Source organism: Sciurus carolinensis, chromosome 17 (assembly GCF_902686445.1).
Source record: "Sciurus carolinensis chromosome 17, mSciCar1.2, whole genome shotgun sequence".
Lineage (NCBI taxonomy): Eukaryota > Metazoa > Chordata > Mammalia > Rodentia > Sciuridae > Sciurus > Sciurus carolinensis.
Window position 1 is genome coordinate 21,852,100 of NC_062229.1, and position 22,404 is coordinate 21,874,503.

The following is a 22,404-nucleotide window of genomic DNA, read 5'->3' on the forward strand; positions in this document are numbered from 1 at the left end:
TCCCGCTTCGACCGACCCGATCTCGCTCGGCTACTTCCGTAACTATTCGGCTGTCTCGCAGCAACCTCCAGCCTGCTAGTCCCGCGGGAGTACGTTCGGCTCTTTCCGGAATCACTCAGGCGTTCTCCTCGCCCTGGCTCCGCCTTGGTCTCAGTTAACTCGCCGGGCCCGAATGCGCTCGTCCCTTTCCGCCGGGGGCGGGCCCGGCCGCTCGGAACCGCGGCGGCGGCTGACGCCGGGATCCCGCGGCTGCGGCGACGGCGGCCGCGGTGGAGCCACGGGGCGGACTCGGCTCAGCGTGACGGCGGCCGCAGCGGCGGCGGTGGCGGCCGCGACCAGGTGAGTCCCGACTGGCCGTCGTGGCAGGAGGGGTTGTGGGAGTGCGCTGAATTTGGGCGCCCAGTCAGATTACAGGGCCCCTGTGGAAACCAGACCACGGCCGCGGGCTGCAGCGGGCCCCGCGGGAATTGGGGGTCCGCAGGGACGGGCAGGCCTCGGGCTCACCAGCAGCCGTGCAGCCTGCTCGGGACGGTCAGGGCGGAACGGGGGACTCCACGACAGAGATACGGGGCTGGAGCCGCGGCCCCCCATGCAAGAAGGCCCTGTCTGGAGTGGGGCTTCGAGTAGTAACGAGGGGCGCCCAGGCACTGGGGCACAATGGGGTGCAGGAGGGTCCGGGGACGATCCCACTTCCGGTTTCCTGGCTGGCTGCAGGGTCCATGCAGGCCCGAGTGCGCGTCTGCGTGAGCACGCAGGCACTCGGTCCACCCGGGGAGCCCCCAGCCCGGCTTGGGCTCCCTCACCTCTTGAATTCAGGGAGCGCAGGTTCCCCGGCGTGCAAACGTGTGCACACCGGGGCGCGGGGGCGGACAGGCAGGAAGATCTAGGAGATTTCCTAGACATTTTTTATCTGGGCCTCAGTTTCCCCACCTGTAGAATGCGGGTGACATGGTTCAGAGAGTAGTTAACTCGGGCACCTGGGAACGTGGAGCCCCAGCTCTGTGCGCAGACACCTCCTGACAGCCCCTGTGGCCTGGGGATAAACCCCAGACCCTTAGCGCCAGGCCGTTGTTGGATGGCGCCCTTTTCTTCTGGCCACCTGAACTCTTGGCAAGCGACTTGCTCCTGCCAGCCGTAGCATGTACCTTTACAGAGGTCGGGGAGGCCTGGTGCACCCTTCTCGCTCTGAAGCCGCGTTCTCTAGACTGCACACCCCGCCCCTGCCCCATCCTCACAGGAGAACCAGCTCTGCAGGACTGGGGCTGGGGACGTGGGGCCCCATCTCTGCCTCCTCCAGGCCGGGGCTCCTGGGGGCCGTCATCACTCAGCACGTGGCAGCCTACCTTCTGGGCAACCACAGTGCCCTCCTCCTGTCCCTCTCCCCTGGCTCCCTGTCCTACCCTGCAGCTAAGGGCCAGCTGGCTCTTTGCCACATTTGCCCTCTACTTTTTACACCTGCTGTGGGCGCCAGGTTCAGCCAGCCTGGGGATACCCCCAGCTCCCTGCCTGCTCCCCTGTGCAGGGACTTGGACTTACCTCAGTCCTCTGCGGGTGCTGAGGGCTCTCCCTGCCCCTCCCGCCCTGTCCCTGTGTATGCTCTGCTGCTTCCTGCCCTGCTCAGCCGGCCCACATGTAGTCTGAGTGACCCCCATTTCACCCTGCTTGCTCTGAGTACCACTGGCCTCCTCAGCTCTGTGTGGGCCTGGGTGCGAGTCCTCGCTTCCCCCTGGCCCTTGGAATGGCCATACAGGCACCTCCCTGCTCTGAGCCTGCTTCCCATCTCTAATGAGGATGAGGAGGAGCTTGTTCAGCTCCCAACAGCCCAAAGGAGGGCTACTGATGCACCCATTATACACATGGGGAAATTGAGGACAGGAACTGCACCCAAGGCCACCCAGTGCTTAGGGGATTCTGACCCAGGATTTGGATCTGGGCCCATCTCTGTTGGGGGTACGAGTCAGCTGACCCCCATCCCTCTCCCTCTAGGTCAGCGACCCTGGCCAAGCATGGTGGCATCCTGCGCTCTTGGCTCCCCTGGCTCCCTCGTCTGGCACGGCTGGAGGAGCTGCCGGCCTCGGGCACCGATGGCCCCTCTCCGGAGGGCGTGATCTGCCTGCTCTGTCACCCCTCTCCCATGGGGACCACAGTGGCCAAGTGAGCCGCGATCACCGCCCCAGCCCCCGGCCTGCAGCTGACGCATGGTGGACACAGCACCAGTGACCCTCATCGGGTCCTGGGATGATGCTGGGAAGCCGGGCGTGAGTGGCCCCCGGGTGGCCAGTGACTTCTGTGGAAACTGAGCCCTGAGCACCCCGAACCAGCCCAGCGGATGGGGCCATCAGGGCCCCGAGCAGCCGCCTGACCATCCAACCCCGCTGCACCCGGCCATGGCTGGTGCCGAGGGCTTCCAGTACCGTGCGCTGTACCCGTTTCGCCGGGAGCGGCCAGAGGACCTGGAGCTGCTGCCCGGCGACGTGCTGGTGGTGAGCCGGGCCGCGCTGCAGGCGCTGGGCGTGGCGGAGGGTGGCGAGCGCTGCCCACAGAGCGTGGGCTGGATGCCTGGCTTCAATGAGCGCACCCGGCAGCGAGGTGACTTCCCTGGCACCTACGTGGAGTTCCTGGGGCCTGTGGCTCTGGCCCGGCCAGGCCCTCGTCCACGAGGCCCCCGCCCGCTGCCTGCCAGGCCCCGCGATGGGCCCCCCGAACCAGGTGAGCAGCAGGCGGAAGCCTGAGAAGGAGGACGTCTGCTTGGACTCTCAGTCTTTTCTTCTCTGCAGTGAGGCAACGGGTCTCTCAGGGGTGGAGGAATAGGGACACTGGTCATTTCTTAGTTGCTGTTTCCGGACACTGCTGTCAGCTCAGCTCTGGACAGAAGCTGGCCCTGCTCTCACAGGATTCTGATTCGAGATTTGGTGGGACTGTGATATAAATGGTGACAGAGGCTGTGAGGACCGAGGCTTGCAGGGAGGAGCTGGGGGTAGAGGGACCTGGGCAGTGGGCACAGCAAGGGCGAGGGTGATGATGTAGCAGAGAACACTGGCAAGGCGGCCCACAGCATGGGGACGATGGAGTGGTCGGTAGGGCTCAGAGGCCCAGCTTTCCTCGTGTGCAGATGGGGTTCCTGGTGGGACCCCTTTTTTAACACTGATTTTACCTGGTTTCTAAAATAAAGGAGCCACGAAACCCCATAGCGTGGGCTGCTCAGCCGAGGGGAGCCATCCCGCTCCCCAGGAGGGTGCCGGGAGTGGAGAGGCCGCGGCACTGAGCTTACACAGGGCAGCAGGGCTGTGGGTTCCAGGCAGGGAAACTGAGGCCCCGGTGGTGCAGAGGAGGCCGAGGGGTGTCGAGGACCCACCGGTCTGAGCCCGCCCTCCCAGCAGCCCAGGGAGGCCCCACGTACAAGGGGAAGAGCGCTGCTGGGGTCAGGCCCGGGTGCCCCACACGCTCAGGCTGCTCCCACAGCAGGGGGCAGAGTGGGCCGCGGGCTGCGCAGCCTGGCTTGGGCCTCACAGCATCTGGCGTCTCCAGGGCCGCGGCCGCAGGAGCGGGAGGCGGCCCCATCCGGGCGCCCGGCCAGAGTCTGCCTCTCCCCCTGGTAACAGCCGCCTCCCTGCTCGGCCTGGCCGGGCTCCAGCCTCCACACATCCCGCTCGGGCAGAGACCCAGTCTCGCCCTCCAAACCTCCCAGCCCGTGACTTCGGCCAGGCCTGCCCTCCGTGCAGCTTGGTTTCCGTCAGGCAAGGGCGGCGGGGTCTGTGTGCACTGTGGGCCTCGCCGCTCTGGATGCTGGGGCCACCTGGAGTGTGCCGAGCCCGGGCAGGCGCTGCCGCGGGGTTCCAGCCTCTGGCCCTCCTGGCCTGCACCCTGGGGGCCAGGCCCCCTCAGAGCCCGGGCTCCTCATCTGTAGGTGGGGGTGGGGCCTGATCCCAGGGCCGCCCTCTGCATTTTGCACACAGGTCCCTGGTGGTCTCTGGGTTGATTCTGCAGAACTGCAGCCCCCGCCAGCCCAACCGGTGCCCACCCCTCGCCTGCTTTTTCTTTTTCTTTCTTTTTTTTTCTGGCGTCTTCCTTGCAGCTGGGTGTCTTCCAGCTCCAGGAGCCGCCTGGCCTGTCGCTCAGAGGCCCCGCAGGCCCCAGCTTGCCCATGCCCTGTGCCAGGGCGTCCTGCCGAGGGCCAGAGCCGCGGCAAATGGTGGCGCAGCAGCAGAGCCCCGTGGAGACAGGACTCCTGCACACAAAGGGCCCTGGAGCGGGAACACCAGCTGGGTAGGGGCTGGCCGCCCGGGCGCCCACTGGGAGGGGTTTCAGCCTTTTCAAAAAGGACAGAGAATTTAGAAGCAGAATGACTTAGAGATAAGGAAGGGTCCCTAAAAGAAGCTGTTCACACTCGCGGGTTACTTTCCTTTTATTCCTTCCCAACCATTTTTTTTTCCCCCATTTACATCAAGAATAGCACGTGTGACGTCCTGGGTTCCATCCCAGCACCTCAAAAGAAATAGAGAGGGAAAAAAGAGACCACACCATCTACCTGTTTTTCCCTTGAAAAAACCGATGCCCAGAGACTGCAGGTCAGGTACCCAAGGTTGCACAGCAACTGTGACAGAGCCCAAAACCTGCTGTGTGAGCTTCAGTGTCTGCCTTAAGGAACCATAAATCAGGTGGCTTTAAACAATAGAAATTTATTCTGTCGTGTTTCTAGAATCCCGGAGTCCGAAGTCAGGGCCTGCTCCCTCTGAAGGAAGTCAGTGATGATCTCTTCTGGCTTCTGCCACCTTCTGGTGTCCCCAGGCATTCCTTGGCTTGGAGGTGGATTACTCCAGTCTCTGAAGTTGTCTTCACATGGCCTTCTCTTAGGGAGACACCAGCCATTGGCTTAGGGCACCCTAAATCCAGGATGATCTCATCTGGGGTAGCCTTACCTTTATTCTACCTGCAGAGACCCTATTTCCAAATAAGGTGGCAGCCACAGGCTCTCGGGGCCAGGCCTCAGACATGTGTGTCCACGGCCACTGTTGAGCCCACTCCGGGCCTCTGAGGTCATGTGACTTCTCCATGTCTCACTCCAGAAAGCTGCTTCCCATCAACCCCCCAGCCCCTCGGACAGGGCCCTCTGTCCTCCCAGGGTGCTCCCGATGCCCAGTGCTTGTCTGCACTGGCTCCTGCCTGGAGCCATTGGGACGGAGCTTGCCTGGGCAGAGGGACTGGGGTCCTTCCAGGGGCCTCACCAACATGCCATCTCCACCAGGCCTCACACTCCCTGACCTGGCGGAGCAGTTCTCCCCACCTGACGTGGCGCCCCCCATCCTGGTGAAGCTTGTGGAGGCCCTTGAACAGATAGGTGAGCCCCAGCCTGCCCGCCCCCTGACCTCTGCGTGCTCACCCCACAGAGGGCCGCCTAGCGCCTGCATTGAGGAGGCTGAGCCCGCAGGCCCCGGCATCCGTGTTACACAGGGGAGGGTGGCCTGGTGGGGGAGGTGGGCTGGACCCGGTCCTTACCTGTGCAGGGCTCTCTGCCATGGTCTCCCACTTTCCTCCTCCTTTAATGGTATCTCTGGGTTCCAAAGCGAGACAGCCAGGGTTGGATGGCCACCCTGTCCTTCCATGGGGTTGGGCAACATTTAGGAGCTGACTAGCCTATCCCCTCTCTCCAGGGCTGGACAGCGAGCCCCACTGCAGGCCTGAGCTGCCCGCCCCACGCACAGGTGAGAGGCGCCTCCTTGGGCAGGGATGGGGGAGGAGCCGGCCTCCGCAGCCCAGCAGGGACCCCAGTACACAGCAGCTGGGCATGTTCCCCTGTACCCGCAGACTGGTCCCTGAGCGACGTGGATCAGTGGGACGCTGCTGCTTTGTCAGACGGCATTAAGGGCTTCCTGCTGGCGTTGCCCGCGCCCCTCGTGACACCTGAAGCTGCAGCAGAAGCAAGCCGGGCTCTGCGAGGTGAGCCTGATGGGGAGCCAGGGATGGGGAGGGTGGGTAGACGGTCGTCTGCCCTGGCTCACCCAGCCTTGGCCGTCTGTTCTCAGAGGCTGCAGGGCCTGTGGGGCCGGTGCTGGAACCCCCAACGCTGCCGCTGCACGGTGCTCTCACGCTGCGCTTCCTACTCCAGCACCTGGGCCGCCTGGCCCGCCACGCCCCCGCCCAGGGGCCTGCCATCCGCGCCCTGGGGGCCACCTTTGGGCCCCTGCTGCTGCGTATGCAGCCACCCTCACCGCCGCCAGGGGGCGCGCCTGACGGGTGAGCGAGCAGCGCCGTACGGGCGGGGCTGAGCTCTAGCAGGAGGGGTGGGGCTGTTGGGCGTGGCCACGCCTGAGGAGGCGGGGAGGAATCCAGGAAAGGCCGGGGGCGGGGCGTGTGGGCGGGCCTGCACCCTCGCCTCTGCTCCCCTGTGGCTCTTGGTCTCTTGTTGGTGACTACACACAGTAAGCAGGACTTGGCCTCGCATACCCGAGTCTGTCACCTGCCCCTCTCCCCTGTACATACCTTTGTGAATAGTGACCCCCCAGTGTGCAGGCACCAGCAGGAGTGTATGTACTGCGTCTGGACGTCTGGACGGGCCCAGACCTCACCACGCTCCCATTGCCCCCAGGAGTGAGTCCAGCCCGAACTTCCCCGCGCTGCTGGTGGAGAAGCTGCTGCAGGAACATCTGGAAGAACAGGAGGTTGCACCTCCAGGTGAACCCCCCTCCCCAAAACGATGCTGAGTTCTTACTGCTGGAGACTGTGATTGCTGATTCTGGGGCCCTGCCAGTGCAAACAGGCTCCGTCGCAAGGGGAGATGGCTGCTGTATACAGTTGATGCTTACTGTTCATTTGTTTTCCTGTCCCCCAGCACTGCCACCTAAACCCTCCAAGGCAAAGCCAGCCACGACAGGCCTGGCTAATGGGGGAAGCCCGCCTTCACTGCAGGACGCTGAGTGGTACTGGGGGGACATCTCCAGGTAGGGTCTCTGGGGTGGGGCCAGGGACCCAGGAGGTGCCACGTGTGTCCAGGTTGGCAGCTCCAACCCTGGGTGTCCCCACAGGGAAGAGGTGAACGAGAAACTCCGGGACACCCCTGATGGAACCTTTCTGGTTCGAGATGCATCCAGCAAGATCCAAGGGGAGTACACGCTGACCCTTAGGTGGGCCTGTCCCCTCAGGGTTCTCTAGGTGTCGTACAGGGGCTGGGATGCCAGAGGGCTGGGGCTGGGGTCCCACCGGGTGCCAACAGCCTATCTTCCCCCCCAGGAAAGGGGGCAACAACAAGCTGATCAAGGTGTTCCACCGGGACGGCCACTACGGCTTCTCAGAGCCGCTCACCTTCTGCTCCGTCGTGGACCTCATCACCCACTACCGCCATGAGTCCCTGGCCCAGTACAACGCCAAGCTGGACACGCGGCTCCTCTACCCTGTGTCCAAGTACCAGCAGGTCTGCACCAGGCCGAGCCAGGGTGGGCAGCGCCTCTGTCTCCGTCTCCCAGGGCTCCCCTGACCCCACCCCTCATATCCCCAGGACCAGGTCGTCAAGGAGGACAGCGTGGAGGCTGTGGGTGCCCAGCTCAAGGTCTACCACCAGCAGTACCAGGACAAGAGCCGCGAGTATGACCAGCTATACGAGGAGTACACACGCACCTCCCAGGTACCCCCGCGGGTGCCAGGGCGCAGAGGGCCCTGGCGAGGCCAGCAGCCAGGGACAGTTTTGAGCCAGGGAGTTCGGGCAGCCTAGTGCACGTAGTTTTAAAAAGTAAAGAAGGGATAAGTGAGAAGGGACCAACAGGCTCACAGGAGTGGCTGTGCCAGGACCTGGGGTCCCCAAGGCCCCTACTCTGTCTGGCCTGGGTTTCCCCATCCTGCAGTGGAACCAAGGATTTTGATCACTTCTCTGTGTCCTTTAACCAGGGTGTGATTCTGAACTGTAATAGTAACCTGATGCAGACTTGGCTGAACCAGAGGGCCAGGAGGTCACAGGAACGAGTGGCATTTTTTTAAAAGGAGGTTTTGTCACTGTATTGGGGGTGGGGGTGCCAGGGATTGAACCCAGGGGTGCTTTACCACTGAGCCACATCCCCAGCTTTTTTTTATTATTTTGAGATAGGGTCTCACTAAGCTGCATAGGGTATTGCTAAGATGCTGAGGCTCACAATCCTGCTTCAGCCTCCCAAGTGGTGGGGTTACAGGCATGTGCCACTGTGCCCAGCTCAAGGACTGTATTAATGTGCCTTTTTGCAAGTTGAGAGACAACAGATTCAGATAGAATGTCCTGTCTCTGAAGATTGCTCAATTCTCTCTCTCTCTCTCTCTCTCTCTCTCTCTCTCTCTCTCTCTCTCTCTCTCTCTCTTTCACACACACACACTGCCCAGTAGTCTCCAAAGTTTTATCTTGCTGTCCCTCTTTTAGTGATGGGGCACCTGAGGTCTATTTAAGTGGACAAGTTGCCTGTCCAGGATTAGAGAACAGCGTGATCTCAAAAGTAATCCAGGTCCCCTGAACCTCAGTTTCCCCAATAACAATTCCAGTTTTGTGGGGGACTTTGGGAGTTCCTAAAATACAATGCATAGAAAATGCGGTGTAGCATCCACCCCAGGAAGCCCCATGAACTGAATAATTCTCAGCAGTGCTAAAAGTCCAGTGGTTTTTAAGGTGTCCAAAGGAGGATGAAAGGAAAGGAGAAGTTGGGGAGTGGGGTGTTGAAGGCTGAATAGGAGTTCGTTTGTCTGCCACTAGAATTACTACTCCAGGACTGGTGCTTCTGGTGCAGAAGCAAAATCTCCACATCAGAGGTGGGATGGCCCTTGGTCCCTCATAAGGGACTTTTGAGGCATCCCTAGAGGTACTCAGATTTGTCCCCTCCCCAGGAGCTGCAGATGAAGCGCACAGCGATTGAGGCCTTCAACGAGACCATCAAGATCTTCGAGGAGCAGGGCCAGACTCAGGAGAAGTGCAGTAAGGAGTATCTGGAGCGCTTCCGGCGTGAGGGCAACGAGAAGGAGATGCAGCGGTGAGCAGCGCCCGCCCGGCTGAAGGGAATGGAGGGGCGAGGGGCGGCCGGGAGGAAGGGAGGAAGGGTGTCGGTTGAGGAGCTGGTCAGAGAGCAATGGCGGGGCGGAGCCCAGGCACAGGCTTATAGGCTGGGAGCAGAGAAGGTCCCCAGGAGCCACCTGAGGCCTCTGAGCCATCCCCCCAACAGGATCCTGCTGAACTCGGAGCGACTCAAGTCCCGCATCGCAGAGATCCACGAAAGTCGCACAAAGCTGGAGCAGGACCTGCGGGCACAGGCCTCGGACAACCGCGAGATCGACAAACGAATGAACAGCCTCAAGCCCGACCTCATGCAGCTGCGCAAGATCCGAGACCAGTACCTCGTGTGAGTGGCCGCGCTGCCAGAGCCCGGCACCTGGGCAGCCCCACGGGCCCCTTCCCTCCATCAGGCCGGGACCGCTCCCCCTGGACCCCTCCGAAGGGCCTCCACTAGCCCTGTCTTTGACTTAGGAGCGCTGGTCTCAGGGAGGTGCGCTCTGCCCCCTGGCGGCAGCCCCGGCCCCCACCTCTCACCTCTCACCTCTCCCAGGGCCCCGCGCTCCCGCCCGGACGCAGACGCGCATGCGTGTTGTGCCCCAGCCGGCCCCAGCCAGCCCCAGCCAAGTGCACATTAGCTCATTTATTCCTGACCAAGTTCTTTGCCAAGTTTGCCCTTCGCAGCTGGGGAAGCTGAGGCACAGGACTGAGCCTCTGGTGGTGATCAGGCCTTCCCTGGGCTGGTGGGTTCCAGGGGCTCCTAACCGTCAAGGACAGGGTCAGGAAGGGCGGCCCGCGGGCAGAGCCGGGGGACCGCCTCGGTTCAGGCTGCCCCTGGCCAGGTCAAGGCCACCTCCTTGTGGGATAGAGAATTCAGATCCCCTCTCCTGGCCCTGCCGCCCGGCCTTCTGTGCTTCGGGCGCTCCCGCTGCAGAGCAACAGCGCGCGCTCACCTCCCCTTCCCTTCTTGCTCCTCAGGTGGCTTACCCAAAAGGGCGCCCGGCAGAAGAAGATCAATGAGTGGCTGGGGATCAAAAACGAGACGGAGGAGTGAGTGGCCTCCCGGAGGGGGGGTGGGGGGCTGGCGGGAGTGGGGCTGGCGGATGAGCCACCAGGCCTGCTCGCTGCCTCCCGCAGCCAGTACGCGCTGATGGAGGACGAGGAGGACCTCCCGCACCACGAGGAGCGCACGTGGTACGTGGGCAAGATCAACCGCACGCAGGCCGAGGAGATGCTGAGCGGCAAGCGGGACGGCACCTTCCTCATCCGCGAGAGCAGCCAGCGCGGCTGCTACGCCTGCTCCGTGGTGTGAGTGTCACGGGGTAGCGGGCGGGCGGGCGGGAGCACCTGCTGCGCAGGACAGCGACCCGGGAAAGCCACAGCGCCCTCTGACCTGCCCTTGCCCCTCCCAGGGTGGACGGCGACACCAAGCACTGCGTCATCTACCGCACGGCCACCGGCTTCGGCTTCGCAGAGCCCTACAACCTGTACGGGTCGCTGAAGGAGCTGGTGCTGCACTACCAGCACGCCTCCCTGGTGCAGCACAACGACGCGCTCACCGTCACCCTGGCGCACCCCGTGCGCGCCCCGGGGCCCGGCCCGCCGCCCGCCGCCCGCTGAGCCTCCGGCGGCCGCAGACAGACCAGCCCACGCGGGGTCCCGGCGGCTCGCCGTCTTCCTCTCCTGCCCTCCCTCTCGGTCTCCGTGTCTCCCCACCGGGCGTCCTGCCCTCCCCCTGTCCCTGGACATCGCCCTCTGGTGGCTCTGGCCGCCCCGGCGCCTGCCCTCCGCAGGCCCCAGCCCCAGGCGCCCCTCCGGCCGCACCTCCATGTTTACAGAGGCCCCTGGGCTGCGCGGCCCGGCCTGGGCGCCCCATGTTTAAGCCATAGACCTGGGATGGGGCAGGAAGGAACTTCGCTCGGCTGCTTCCAAGAACCTCGGCCGCCACACTCGGGGCCGGGCGGGACCCGCCCCACAGACCCCAACTTCCCCTCCAAACGCTGAAGTGAAACCGTGGCTGAGTCGCCCCGTGATGGGGCCGCTGCCCAGAGGTCCCCCCACCAGAAAGGAAAGAATCAAAAACAAGCTGGTGAGCTGGCCCTGCCCCCAGGAATCCAGGCCACCAGGGCCGCGCTGCTCGGTGGCTTGGCAGACACTGCCCACTGTACCTCCTTGTCGCGATTCAGGGCTCCTCCCCGATCATGTTGGGTTTTGATTGGTTTCTCCTCGACTCTGAGGTCCTCTCCTTTGGGACGAGAGCCCTGGTTTTCTACACTGCCTGGGACCCGCTGCCTGCCCGCCTAGGCTGGGGCAGCTTTTGTACGGTACGTTGTTATTGACGTGGATATAAACCTTTGAACACGGTGGCTGAGCGTGTCCTTGGGAACTGGAATTCTCCGCGGTCCCCATGTGCGGGGGTCCCTGGCAGGCATGGGGTCACGCTGCGTGGGGACTGTGGGTTTCACTTCAGCCACCTCTGAGTGCTCAGTGCCTTTACTTTCCCCGCCTTGGGCCACTCAAGCCCAGAGAACCCACAGCCTGCCTGGGGCCAGTAGGGTCGCTCCAGCTCCTGCTCGGGCGCTCCCCAGACCCCCATCTGGCTCCTGTCCACCTTCCAAGTGTGAGTCCCTGCTGGGCCCCCAGCTGTACCCTCGGAAGTCACCTCTGCTCCCGCTGCTCTGATCCGCAGCTTCATTGTCAAGTGGCATGGACACTCTCAGGCCACCAAGAAAGTGTCCCATGTCCTCAGCTGCAGCACCACAGCTCCCATGAGGTCCTCCCCGGCCCCCTCTCCACATCTACCCAACACTCAGGGCCCAGGGCCCAGGGCCTGACGGGCAGCATCTTGGACCTAGACATATTTGCCACTCTCCAGGGGACAGAATCCCCCCTCCGTCCCCACAAGACCCCACATGGCAGCTAGATGGCCCACGCCTGTCATCCCAGTGACTCGGGAGGCCGAGGCAGGAGGATCGTGAGTTCAAAGCCAGCCTCAGCAACTTGGAGAGGCCCTGAGCAGCTCAGCGAGACCCTGTCTCTAAATAAAATATGAGTAAGGGCTGCGGTATGGCTTCGTGGTAGCCCTGCCCTCAATCCCTGGTGCAAAAACGAAAAAAGAAAAGAAAAACCAAAAACCCCTACATGCCTGGGCAGCTTGGAGCAAATGAACCAAAACCCCCTGCCCAGGCTACCGCTGTCCTCTTGGGACAAGAGGGCCTCTGAGTCCTCACGCTTCCCAAGCATCTCCCTGTCACATGCCCAGCTGGAGATGTTCCATAATGACTCCATCCCAGATGATGCCTCCTGTTGCTGGGTGGACACTGGAAAAAGGCCCTCCTCCCACCGCCCCAGCCTGACCGAGCTGGGGTAGGTGGTGGTCGATGACAGCCTACGATCTTTCTATATTCAAGCCGCCATGCAGCTTGCTGTGCATCCTTGACAAAGTTGCCTTCTCTCTCTGAGCAATGGCTTTCTCATTACCAGGTGGAGTCTGTAGTCACTATCCCTGGCCATGACTATGCCTCTGAGGGTTCAAAGATACAGTGAGTTTATCACTTGACTGCCTGGGTCAGCCACCAAGCATACAAGTGGTAAGTGATAAGGTTATTTGAGGGAAGGTACCTAGGAATCACAGGAAAAATCAAAGCAATCATATTTATTATTTCTTCAATCTTGCCCAGCACAGGTTGGGGGCATAGTAATGTCCCAAAGATGAAGTGCTGAATCTTGGGAAGAGCTTAAGAAGTAAATAGCCAGGCATAGTGGGGTGTGCCTGTAATTCCAACTTGGGAGGCTGAAGCAGGAGGATCACAAGTTGGAGGCCAAACTGCATAACTTAACAAGACACTGTCTCAAAATAGAAAGAGCTGGTGAGGTGTAGCTCTGTTAGAGCACCCCTGGGTTCCATCCCCAGTACCACACACCAAAAAGGAAATGGGGCGGAGCTGAGGATCAGTGGTGGAACCTGCGCTTGGCATGGGTGAGGCCTTGGGTTCCATCCCAGCACCACAAAAATAAAAAGGAGGAAATAGACTTTCTTAGTGGCTGATCCTCCTAGGGTCAGGACAGGAATCATTCAGTCTCTGGGACTTCAGGGAATCTCCGGCTCCTGAGTTTCCTGCTGCTTCATGTAGGCACAGGGAGGCCGAGACCTCCACAGAAATGAGGGGACAGGGCTGAGGTCCCCCCACACTGAGCTTTGTCTCCCAGCAGGACCTGGTGTCTCTTTCTGTGGAACTGGGTTGTCTTGCCAGGATTGGAACGAGTGGGACGTCTGAACCTCTCAGTTATCCAAAACCCCTCAGGCCGCCCTTTGCCAGCACCCCTGGGGCTGTCCCGGATGGCCCTGCCCAGGCTCACAGGACCCAGCTGTACCACCCCCAGGCCCACCGTGACAACAGCCTTCCCTGCCTCTGAGACCTCTCTGGTGGTTTTATCCCCCAAACCTCTCTTCTCCCCGGTTTACAGAAGGGGAAACCGAGGCTCCCTTTTCTAAAAGATCAGTCGTGTGCTGGGGGCAAAGCTGAGACCAGCCCGACGCCAGGCTGTGGAGAGTAAAGGGCTTCCCTCCTCCGGCAGGGCCAGGACTTCCCCCATCCCAAGCCTTGGCTGGGGAAAGAAGGAACCCAACCTTCTTTCCCCACCCCAAGTAGGGGTGGAGACCCCCCTGGGTCCTGGGTTCTGCTTTTTGGCTGAGCCGCTGCCAAGCTTGGTGGTGGTGGTGGGTTTGGAGCCCCAGGCCCTGAGGGAGAAAGGGAGAGGGGCCAGTCCCAATGGTTGGCCAGGAGCGGGGGTGGGGACCAGGCTGCGCAGCCCCTGCTGACTTCAGGCTGTGACCTGGAGTGGGTCCCAGAGGCCGTGGAGGGGCTTTGATTACCCTGGGGATCCCCAGAGTGTCCATGGATGGTGGTGACCGCTCACGTTGCTCGGCCTCTCTGTGGGCCACTGAAGCCCCCGGACTCACGGGGCTCACAGGGCTCTGGTCCCCCCGCTTCGCACGGCTGGGCGCGGCTGGCGGCCAAGAGGGAGCTTGGAGGTGGCCCGACCGCCTCGTGATCTGGGGCGCTGCACCTGGCGGGGTTGGCAGCGTGGGCAGGTTGGAAAGCAGGCGCAGGGAAAGAAGGAAAGAGCCGCGCGACACTTGGCCTGGGCCCCAGGGGCGTGGGCACCCGGAGAGTGGCCCGGCCTGGAGGCGGGGCCACCGCCGGGTTAAAGCCGCCTCCTTCCCCGGGGCCGCCACTCGAGCCGTCGCGCCTTTGCCCCTGCCGGTATGGCCCTGTCGCCACTCCCGCCGCTGCTACCACCGCTGCTGCTGCTGCTGCTGCTGCTGGAGGTCCCCGCTGTGGCGCGGGCGTCCTCGTTGGAAACGTCCTACCAGAGGGCAGCCACCTGCAAGGTAGGGACAGCGACGCGGCAGGCGGGCCAGAGGGCACCGCGCCCTAGCGGGGCAGGCGGCTCCTCTCCTCCTCCGAGCCTTTGCTCGGGAAGCTCCGGACCCCCGAGGGGATGCTGTAGGGTCGAGGCCGCTCCCCCGCCCCATCCATTCCCCTGACACCGGGTCACACGCTCGCTCGCCGAACCCTTTCGCTTCCCCTTCGCCCGTCTGAGACCCGCAGCAGTTACTCGCCTGCTCCTCCTGAGAGTTCACTAAGCACCTACTGTATACCTGTGGGCTGGGAACCGGGCCGCCCCTGGAGGCAAGGGGAGGACCAGCTGAGCGAGCGGCGGCCGGCCGCCTGCACACGGTCTGGTCAGCTCTGCACGTCTTCCCGCCGGGGAAGGAGGCCTGGCGTGCCTGTGATAGGGAGCAAGCAGATGCCCTGGAGGCTGAGCAACTTGCTCATGGTCCCCCAGACATGACCCGCCTGCCACCCTTCTGCTGAAGCCGGAAGTCAGCACATATTAGGCGCGCCTCTGTTAGTGGGGCATGGGTGAGGTTCACGTAGGTCCCCGGAGAGGAAGAAAAACTAAGGAGTCTGCGTGGGTGCACATCCTTGCTCAGCTCAGGGCCAAGGCTCTGGGGGTGAAGTGATGAGAAATGAGCATGCATTAGGCTCCTATGGCATGCACCTTCAGAAAAGTGGTGCTGAGGCTGGGTGCTGTGGCACACGCCTGTAATCCCAGCAACTCAGAAGGCTAGGCAGGAGGATTGCAAGTTTGAGGATGCCTCGGAAACTTAGCAAGGCCCTAAGCAACTTAGGGAGACCCTGTTTCAAAATTTAAAAAGTAAAAAGAACTGAAATGTGGCTCAGCGGTAGAGTGCCTGCCTAGCATGTGTGAGGCCCTGGGTTCGATCCTCAGCACCACATAAAAACAAAATAAAGGTAAAGAGTAAAAAGGGCTGGGATGTTGCTCAGTGGTTAGCGCTCCTGGGTTGCATCCCCAATACAGTGACCAGAAATACATGTGCTTTGGCCGGTTACAGTACCCAGCACTTGTGAGAGGGGTTTTACCTCACTTGGAGGAAAGCAAGGGTTGTGCATACATGAAATGCCTACTGTTTGTAAGACTGTCCTGTTTTGTAGACAGACTGAGATTAGGGACCACGGAAGGACACCATAACACTTCTGCAGGGCAGTGGTAGAGCACTTGCCTAGCCCGTGTGGGACCCTGGGTTCCATCTCCAGCACTGCAAAGAAAAAAGAAAAAAAATGCCTCGGGGTCAGGGTTCCGCCAGCAAGGTCTGGTCCAAGTTCAAGGTGCACCTGTTGCTCGCCCTTTCCCTTCTGCAAGCATGCGGCGGAACTCAAATTCACGGGGAGCTACCCAGAGGGCTGGGCCGGCTCACCGCCTCCCTCTTGGCAGGTCCAGGACCTGTGCCTGCGGCAGCCCCTCAGGAAGTCCTCGGAGCCGCTGGTGAACGTAAGCCTCTACTACGAGTCCCTGTGCGGTGGCTGCAGGTACTTCTTGGTCAGAGATCTCTTCCCAACGTGGCTGATGGTCATGGAGATCCTCAATGTCACCCTGGTGCCCTACGGAAACGCTCAGGTGTGCAGGCGCCGGGGACGCCCGGGGAGGGGTCAGCAGCGAGCCCCCTGCGCTCACCCGCTCTCTGCTTGCAGGAGCGGAACGTCAGCGGCACGTGGGAGTTCACGTGCCAACACGGGGAGCAGGAGTGCAGGCTGAACAAGGTGGAGGTGAGCGGGACCCGCCGCGCCGCGCACAGGGGCGGCAGCAGAGGCGTCTTCCTCCGCTGCATCCATAGTAGGGACGGCGGTTGTTCCCAGAAGCCCTGGGCGTCTGGCCCCCTCGTGATCTTGCGCCCCCTCTCTGGCCCAGGCCTGCCTGCTGGACAAGCTGGAGCCCGACGTCGCCTTCATCACCATCGTCTGTCTGGAGGAGCTGGACGAAATGGAAAAAAATCTGAAGCCGGTGAGCTGCACCCCCGGCTTGCGGTGGGGAGGAGGAGAGGAACCCCGGGCCCTGGCCTTTCCTGGATCAAGTCCCGGCCCCACTGTCCTGTAGCCCCAGGAAAACAGCCTCTCCTCTCAAAGCTCCCCTCTCTGAATCAGGGGGACACAGGTCTCTTGGGGGTGCAAGTGTATCAGGGAAGACCTCCTGGAGGAAGCATCTCTGAGCTGGACAGGGATGATGGGCTATGGGGACCATAGCTAGGACAGGCCCCACCTATTTCCCTGGGGGATTGTAAAATCTAATTCCCCAAAGGGTGATTCACCACCCCGATCATTCATTCATTCATCAAACATCCAGGACACCCGAGAGGCCTCACCCCAGACACTCCCCACCTTGAAGGATTAGAATGGGGCTGGGGAGTGAGGAGGAGGAGGAAGCTCTCAGGAGAATGGGGAAGGAGGAGGAAGGGAAGGGTGTTCCTGCCAGTGGGAACAGCACGTTCGGAGGCTCTGAGTACAGGAGAGACCGTGAGGAAGCGGAGGCTGCAGATCTGGACTCAGAGGGTGAGCCAAGGGGTGGGAGGCAGGAGCAGCCAGAACGCCTGCCCCAGGGTCCTCTGCTCAGGCACATACTGAGCACCTACTGTTTACGGGCACTGTTGCATTGCTGTGGAACCAACTGTCCCCACTTGCCAGTGAGGAAACAAGCCTGGTGAGGGGCTGGGGAGAGGGGACCGTTAGGTCAGGGAGATAAGAGGGAGGAAGCTGAGCAACGTGCTGGCCTGTGCCTGCCCCCAGTGCCTGGAGCTCTATGCCCCAGAAGTGTCCCCAGAGAGCATCCTGGACTGTGCCTTGGGGGAGCGGGGCACCCAGCTCATGCACGCCAACGCTCAGCGGACCAACGCGCTGCAGCCGCCCCACCAGTACGTGCCCTGGGTCGTCGTCAACGAGGTAAGACTGCACCTGCAGCTGGACCCCGGGAAGGGCTGGGTGACCCAGGTGCCCTCTGGGCCGGGCCGGCTGGGGAACTTCGGCAGCCCCTTTGGGGCCCAGCCGGGATGCCAGCACGATGGGGCTGGTAGGACAGCGGGGCCTCTGGTTCCACTTTGTGCAGAAGCCGCTGAAGGACCCCAGCCAGCTGCTGAGCCTCGTCTGCCATCTGTACCAGGTGAGCTGGGTGGGAGGCCCGGGCTGCACGGTGGCTTGGGGTCTCCTGCCCGATCCCAACACGGACCCCCACTCCAGGGTGAGAAGCCAGATGTCTGCTCATCCGTGGCTGCTGCCCCCCGGGAGGTCTGCTACAAGTGACAGTCAGGTCCAGGAGGGAGCAGGCAGGAAGGCCAGAGCCAGCCGCCACGCTTCTCCAGATCCTCAGCCCTCAGCGGACAGGACCCCCCACCTGCATAACTTCTCACATTCCACAAAGCCCAGACCCCAAATTCCAGCCCATGACCCAGAACTTTGCCTCACTGAGAAAGGTGCGAAATTGAAATTCATTTAATAAATAATAAATTCTGGTTGTGGTGATTTATTTTGTGACTTTTTAAATTTATTTGATTTCATTTTTTGCAGGGCTGGGAATGGAACTCAGGGCTCTGCAGGGGCTTGGCAGACGCTCTCCCACTGAGCCACACCCCAGCCCCTTGGATAGTTGTCAAATATGGAAAAGTTAAGCCAGGCAGTGTGACGCATGCCTGTGATCCCAGCAGCTCAGGAGGCTGAGGCAGGAGGATCACAAGTTCAAGGCCAGCCTCAGCAACGTGGCAAGATCCTGTCTCTAAGTAAAAAATAAAAAGGGCTGGGATGTGGCTCCGTGGTTGAGTGCCCCTGGGTTCAGTGTCTGGTACCAAAAAATCAGCAGCAGCAGCATTTCAGGGGTTGGGGTCGTGGCTCAGGGGTGGACGCTCTTGCCTAGCCAGTGTGAGGCCCCGGGTTCCATCCAAGCATAGCAAAATAACTACTACTGCTGCTGCTACTACAACTACTAATAATAATGCAGGCTCTGATTTGCACCATGCGGACTTCAGAATGAAGCGATGTGATGACTAAGTGCATCCTAGAGGGATCCTGGCCAAGTTAACGTTTCAGTGATTCACTGAGTTCTAGCAGCTAATGGGCTGTTACTGCCTGACATTGCCCGGAGCACCATCAGCAGCAGGGCGCGAAAGACATGTCCCAGACACGAGGGCGTTGACCAAGCTCCCCCTGATGAGCTCAAATCAAGCCATTAGACACTTTGAGGACATCTGTAAAGTCCCAAATAGGAGCCAGGCACAGCGATGGGCAACTGGATTCCCAGCAGCTCTGGGGGATGAGGCAGGAGGATCCCTGGAGCCCAGGCGTTCATGGCGAGACCCTGTTTCAAAAGAAAAAGAAAAGAAAAAAAAATGTTGTGAGATCTGAGATCTGTAAAAGGAGAGAAAACAAAAACTGAAGCAAGCGGAAGAGAGGGACCCTGAGCAGAGCGGTTTGGTTACACGGAGGGCTCTCGTTTTAGGGCGGGAGGCACCGCCAGCAGAGCTCCACACTGTGACAGCCATCAGGCTGGGCCCAGGCGCTCCCCCTGCAAGGCAGGCGCTCCACCACGAGCCACCCCCCACTCCCATCATGCACTTCACCAGGATTATTTCTCTGGAAAAACAAGAATCGCTGGGCGACTTGGCTCACGCCTGTCATCTCAGCAGCTCCGGAGCTGAGGCAGGAGGATCACAAGTTCAAGGCCAGCTTCAGCCATTTAGAGAGGCAACTCAGCAAAACTCCATCTCTAAATAAAATATTTAAAAAAGGGCTGGGGGTGTGGCTCGGTGGTTAAACGCCCTTGGTTCAATCCCTGGTACCAAAAAAAAAAAAAAAAAAAAGCAGAGGTTAATGATTAGAACAGGTTATTTTGTTTTCTCTTAGCAGTGCTGGGGATGGAAGCCAGGGTCCCACACATACTAGGCAGGAAGGCACTTGAGCACTGGACTCCATCCTTAGTTCTAAACTCAAATTTTTAAATCTACAGGGCAGTGAGCAGAGATTTTCACACGGTCTTAAACGGTCTTTAGATGGTGTAATGAAGACAGGCGACAGCAGTGCAATCCGGGGGCGGAGAGAGAAATCCAATAGGCCACATGGTTTGCGGTTCAAATGTCTTCAGTGATGACATCTGGTGTTCATGGAATTTTTTTTTTTTTTTTCACTACTGGGGATTAACTCCAGGGACACTCTACCACAGAGCGACACCCAACCCCTCCTGTTTCTCTCTCTTCCTCTTCTTCCTCCACCTTCCCCTCCACCACCACAGCTGCTGCTGCTTCTCTTCCTCTTCCTTTTTCTTCTCCTATTTTCAGAAAGGGTCTTGTTAAGTGCTGAGGCTGGCCTCTAACTTGCAATCCTCCTGCCTCAGCCTCCCTGGTCGCTGGGATTACGGGTTTGTGTCACCATGCCCAGCTGAACTTTTTCTTTGTTCTTTTCTTTTCTTTAGCTGTAGATGGACACAATACCTTTCTTTTATTTATTGACTTTTATTCGGTGCTCAGGATCAAACCCAGGGTCTCACCTGTGCTAGGCAACTGCTCTACTACCGAGCTCCCACCCCAGCCCCAGAGGAAATTTTTTAGATAAAATGTTGAATATCTTGTGTAATCAATTAAGTATAAGATGCTAGAAAGTTCTTACAATGGTTCAACTTAGTATAGATCACCTTACAATTTTTGACTTCTCAGTGGAGTGACAGCGATCACCGTGGGACCGCTCTGGTTGTCTTCCAGTGAACAGTGTCGGTGATTCCCCTCCTGATCACGGGACTGGCTGGCAGCTGCCGCTCGCTGCTGCTGCCCGGCATTCAGAGAGGACTGGACCGCATATCACCTGCTCCAGAAGAGAGCCAAGTTCAAAGTCCAGTGAATGCTGAATGGCCCACAATAGCACATTCATACACCGTCTGCTGTGATGATTTTTGTGACACTTACGTGAAGTGGTTGCACTTGGGCTGGCAGAACCTGGGAAGGGGCCGTCCTAGGTGTCAGTGATCCAAGCCAGGAGGGCGGGAGGGAAAGTGGAAAGTCACTAAGGAGATAAACAAAGGAGGACCCTGAAGACCAGGTGCAGAGATACCTACCTGGAGCCCCGCTACTCTGGGAGCGATAAGGGACAGACAGACGTGAGCGGTGGGAACGTGAGTTAAGGGAACAAGTCTATAAAATGGGCCTGCGATGCTGACCTGACATGCTTTCACTTAAAAAGCAATTTACCTGCGGTCCTGCTTGACTTAAATCAGCAGAATATGTCATATTCCTCAACAAACTACCTTATCTGCAGGAGAAATGCAGACCCAGAAATGCCGATAAGAACCCCAGTTACCCCGAGCCAGCAGCTTTTGACATACACAGAACAGATCCCAGAATTCAGGCAGAGAAGGATAATTCCACCTAGCCATAACATCTGTAAGAATAGGCTCCAGTTAGAACCTAGGCCAAAGTGACCTAGAGTCCTCATGGCAGTGGTAACTTGAAAGTCTAAGGTCATCCTGCTGCCAGTCAAAAGTCAAGGGGCAGCTGGGCATGGCGGCGTACCCCTGTAATCCCAGTGACTGAGACAGGAGGCTAAGGCAGGAGGATTGCAAATTCAAGGCCAGCCTCAACAATTTAGCAAGACCCTGTCTCAAAATTAAAAAATAAAAATGACTGGGGATATAGCTCAGGAGGAAAAGCCTCCCCATTTTCAGTACTGGGTTCAATCCAGGATGCCTCAGTGTCACAGAAGACCTCTGTCCTGTAACAGAAGGATCCCTTGAGTCCTGGAGTTTGAGGGTAGCCTGGGCAACATGATGAGACCCCATCTCCAAAAGAGAAGGAAAAAAGTTAAAGTGGATTGACGGTGTTTGATTTTTCCTCCTTGTCATTTAAGGAATGAAGGAAACAAGCTGAATCCTAGCAACTTTGCATCAAAAGTTCAAGTTCGAGAGCAGCCTGGCCAACTTAGCAAGACACTGTCTCAAAAACACAAAAAGAGTTGGGGATACAGCTCAGTGGTAGAGTGCTACTGAATTCAACTCCCAGGATCAAGAAAAAAGAAATGTAAGAACTATTTTACTTCAAGAGCCACACAAAACCAGAGAGCAACAGGATTTGGCCCGTGGGCTGTAGTCTGCAACATGACACAGGTTTCCACTGAAATTCACTTTTTTGGGGAGATGGGGGGGTTACCAGGGATTGAACTCAGGGACACTGGACCACTCAGTCACAACCCCAGCCCTATTTTGCATTTTATTTAAAGACAGGGTCTCACTGAGTTGCTTAGCGCCTTGTTGCTGCTGAGGCTGGCTTTCAACTTGCTGTCCTCCTGCCTCAGCCTCCCTAGCGGCTGGGATTACAGGCGTCCGCCGTTTCACCCAGTTGAAATTCACATTTTTCCCTACAGAAACATAGGAAGTAAAACGAGGATGCCGTTTCTACAACAGCACGACGTTGCCGTGATGTGATTCAGTGCGTGTAACATGCCCAGAACTGTGTCTAACGTTTATTATTCTTGTTGTTGCTCTTAGGGAACTGAGGTCTGAGGCCCGGGTAAGGTCAGGACCAAGGTCAACATCTGGACCAGGTCCAATTGTACTGCCCACGCATAGCTGTGGCTCCTTTCCCCACCCACTTCCAGAAGACTTTGCAGGACTGAACTTCGGTCTCCTGTAGCGATCAAGCCCACCAACTCCCGGAGCATCTGGAAATCTGGAAAGCACCAAAACCCAAAGACTGTAGTACCTGCCTGAGATTGGTCATCTCAACGCGGGAGGCGGGGCAACAGACAGCGAGATGCCGGACAGCGATTGGCCAGTAGTGGCATCCGGGGGTGTGGTTACTGTTGTCCATAGGCCGGCACAGAAAGGGGCGGGGAAACAGGGTGTGACGTCACTCTTCGATTCGGAGAACAGAAGGGCAACCCTTATTTGCGATTGGTCCGCGAGTTCGGGAGGCGGTACACTGCTTTCGGAGACCGACCCCTGCTTTTTATTGGTCAATAATGCTCGGGGCGGGCAAGTGCAGCTCCGCGAAGATCAGTGATTGGTCGGAGGCGACT

At 59.5% G+C, this 22,404-nt stretch overlaps 2 protein-coding genes and 1 long non-coding RNA gene across 3 annotated transcripts; 2 read left to right on the forward strand and 1 right to left on the reverse strand.

Annotated features, from left to right (window-relative positions):
* The first annotated feature begins 97 nt into the window (after window positions 1-97).
* Window positions 98-11,359, forward strand: Pik3r2 (phosphoinositide-3-kinase regulatory subunit 2). The gene is made up of 16 exons (XM_047531618.1): window positions 98-339; window positions 1,987-2,709; window positions 5,246-5,338; window positions 5,652-5,702; window positions 5,806-5,937; window positions 6,024-6,234; window positions 6,587-6,672; window positions 6,830-6,938; window positions 7,023-7,121; window positions 7,228-7,408; window positions 7,493-7,618; window positions 8,836-8,978; window positions 9,168-9,344; window positions 9,974-10,045; window positions 10,133-10,303; window positions 10,408-11,359. Exons 2-16 carry the CDS (start codon window positions 2,388-2,390, stop codon window positions 10,613-10,615), a joined length of 2,181 nt encoding a protein of 726 aa, XP_047387574.1. The 5' UTR covers window positions 98-339; window positions 1,987-2,387; the 3' UTR covers window positions 10,616-11,359.
* A 2,852-nt stretch (window positions 11,360-14,211) lies between these two features.
* Window positions 14,212-17,864, forward strand: Ifi30 (IFI30 lysosomal thiol reductase). Its single transcript, XM_047531619.1, has 7 exons — window positions 14,212-14,390; window positions 15,800-15,982; window positions 16,057-16,131; window positions 16,274-16,366; window positions 17,146-17,298; window positions 17,462-17,515; window positions 17,593-17,864. The coding sequence occupies exons 1-7, from the start codon at window positions 14,265-14,267 to the stop codon at window positions 17,653-17,655; spliced, it is 747 nt and encodes a 248-aa protein (XP_047387575.1). The 5' UTR covers window positions 14,212-14,264; the 3' UTR covers window positions 17,656-17,864.
* Window positions 17,865-20,061: 2,197 nt separating this feature from the next.
* LOC124969339 (uncharacterized) lies at window positions 20,062-22,392 on the reverse strand. The gene is made up of 3 exons (XR_007105959.1): window positions 22,089-22,392; window positions 20,301-20,397; window positions 20,062-20,199 (listed from the first exon to the last, which is right to left on the reverse strand). It is a non-coding gene; the product is annotated as an uncharacterized LOC124969339 (long non-coding RNA).
* Between the last annotated feature and the right edge of the window lie 12 nt (window positions 22,393-22,404).